General features: G+C 58.3%; 1 protein-coding gene across 1 annotated transcript; it reads left to right on the top strand.

The window, feature by feature from the left end:
- Window positions 1-195: 195 nt before the first annotated feature.
- Window positions 196-1,913, top strand: LOC121355886 (induced myeloid leukemia cell differentiation protein Mcl-1 homolog; the record flags this gene model as incomplete). Its single annotated transcript, XM_041471713.1, has 1 exon — window positions 196-1,913. A coding segment is annotated over one exon (558 nt), but the record flags the coding sequence as incomplete, so codon positions are not given.
- Window positions 1,914-2,382: the final 469 nt, after the last annotated feature.

Below are 2,382 nucleotides of genomic sequence, written 5' to 3'. Positions count from 1 at the left end.
GTCCCCAAAAATATGGGGACAGGGAGGTGGCAGCACTCAGTGCTCCAAACAGAGCACAGTGATGGTGGCAGAGGCTTGGATTGGTCTCAGTTTGTCCCCAAAAATGTGGGGACGGGGAGGGGACAGCTCCAAACAGAGCACAGTGATGCTCAGGATGCTTGAATTGGTCAGTTTGTCCCCAAAAATGCTGCCCAGGGACATGGCAGCTTCAAAGATAGCACAGTGAGCTTGGATTTGTCACGGATTGTCCCCAAAAATGTGGGGACAGCTCTCCGCGCCGACCCCCCCCGCGCGCTGATTGGCCGGGGCGCGGCGCCCCGCGCGCTGATTGGCTGCGGCGCGGCGTTATGGCGCCCCGAAGAGGAGCTGGACGGCTGCGAGCCCGAGGCCGAGCGCGGCCCCGCCGCCGATTCGCTGCCCGGGACCCCTCCCGGGCCTCCGGACGGGCTCCGGCAGGACTCGCTGGAGCTCATCAGCCGCTACCTGCGGGAGGTGGCGGGAGAGGCGCAGCCCAGCGCTAAGAAGCTTTTTCCGGGGCTCCTGGGTGGGCCCGGCCGGCCCGGCGCGGCGGGGGATGCGGTGATGGAGAAGGCGCTGGAGACGCTGCGGAGGGTCGGGGACGGCGTCATGAGGAAACACGAGCTCGCCTTTCAAGGTGTGTGTGGGTGGGGTACTCCGGGAGGAGGGGGAGACCCCCCCGGGCCCCCCTTTGGGCCTGTCCCGGTAGCCGGAGGGGGTCGGGGCCGGGGGTGATGCCCTCGGGGTTGGGGTCTCGGCGGGGTCAGGGCTGGGGCGCGGCCTTGGCTCGGAAAGGGTTAAATGAAAGCGGTTGGGAAGCGCTGAGAAACGAAAGTGAACTTTGTTCCGCGGGGAGGAGGAGAAGCCGCTGCTGCTGTGTGCGGGGGAGATAACGTGGTTACAGATTAGCCCCGGCTCGGCGGATCGTCCCCGGCGGGCTCCGGAGCCTCGGCCCCGTTCAGGGCCAGCGGGGTTTACTGCGGGAATTCTTCTGGGTGACGTGCTCATACAGCCATGCAATGGTTTGGGTTGAAACAGACCCAAAAACTCATCCAGTCCCATGAGCAAGGACATTTTCCACCATCCTAGCCCTGTCCAGCCTGGCCCTGGGCACCTCCAGGGATCCAGGGCAGCCACAGCTGCTCTGGGAAATCTGTTTTCATGTATATAAAGTGTCCAAAGATTAGTTAGCTCGGGATTTCCAGCTTGCCCAGTTCAGGTGCAAGGGGGTTTTTAATGGGGGAATTCTTCTGGGTGATGTGCTCATACAACCATGGAAGGGTTTGGGTTGAAACAGACCCAAAAACTCATCCAGTGCCCCTTTGCACCATCCCAGCCCTGTCCAGCCCGGCCCTGGGCACCTCCAGGGGCAGCCACAGCTGCTCTGGGAAATCTGTTTTTATGTGTTTAAAGTGTCCAAGGATTAGTTAGCTCAGGATTTTCAGCCTGCCCGGTTTAAGTGCAAGGGGGTTTTTAATGGGGGAATTATTCTGGGTGATGTGCTCATACAACCATGGAATGGTTTGGGTTGAAATAGATTTTAAAACTCCTCCAGTCCCAAAAGCAAGGACATTTTCCACCATCCCAGGGTGCTCCAAGCCCTGCCCAGCACTGCCAGGGATCCAGGGGCAGCCCCAGCTGCTCTGGGAAATCTGGTTTTTATGTATTTAATCCAAAGATTGGTGAGCTCAGGAGTTTCAGATCCTCACCCCGTCCCAGTTTAGGTGCAAGGGGATTTTTGATGGGGTCAATGTGCTCACAGAACCACGAGAGCCATGGAGTGCTTTGGGTTGAAACAGACCCAAAAACTCATCCAGTGCCCCTTTGCACCATCCCAGCCCTGTCCAGCCCGGCCCTGGGCACCTCCAGGGGCAGCCACAGCTGCTCTGGGAAATCTGTTTTTACCTTTTATGGCTCCTGCTGGCGGAATCATGGCCATGCAGAAATATTTGTTTCTGGCCTTTACATCTTCCCCTACAGCAGATTCAGCTGTTTCACTGTGGCTTACAAAGTGTGGGCTTTGCAAACTTGCATTTCTAATTTTTCTCTTTGCAGACCTTTTGTTGTGGCTTGGGTGTTTCCCATGGGCCTGCTGCCTGCAGCAAGCAGAGCAGAAACCTTCAGTACTGTAGGCCTGCTAAAAGTTTAAGATAAATTTATCCTGGGACAGGGATCCCAGATGTCTCTGGAAAAATCCATTTTCATGCATTTCCCCCCCTTGTGCAGGGCTGGGGATGAGCTGGGAACGGGAAGTGACCGCTTGGAGCTGGGTTGGAGTCAGCCGGGCTGGGCTGGGCTGGGCTCAGAGCGGGGCAGGCACAGCCAGCAGGGCAGGGCCTTTTGGGGTGCCTGCAGCACTTTTGG

Source organism: Pyrgilauda ruficollis, unplaced genomic scaffold (genome assembly GCF_017590135.1).
Source record: "Pyrgilauda ruficollis isolate IOZ18807 unplaced genomic scaffold, ASM1759013v1 scaffold2747, whole genome shotgun sequence".
Lineage (NCBI taxonomy): Eukaryota > Metazoa > Chordata > Aves > Passeriformes > Passeridae > Pyrgilauda > Pyrgilauda ruficollis.
This window is presented reverse-complemented; position numbering and strand designations above follow the sequence as displayed.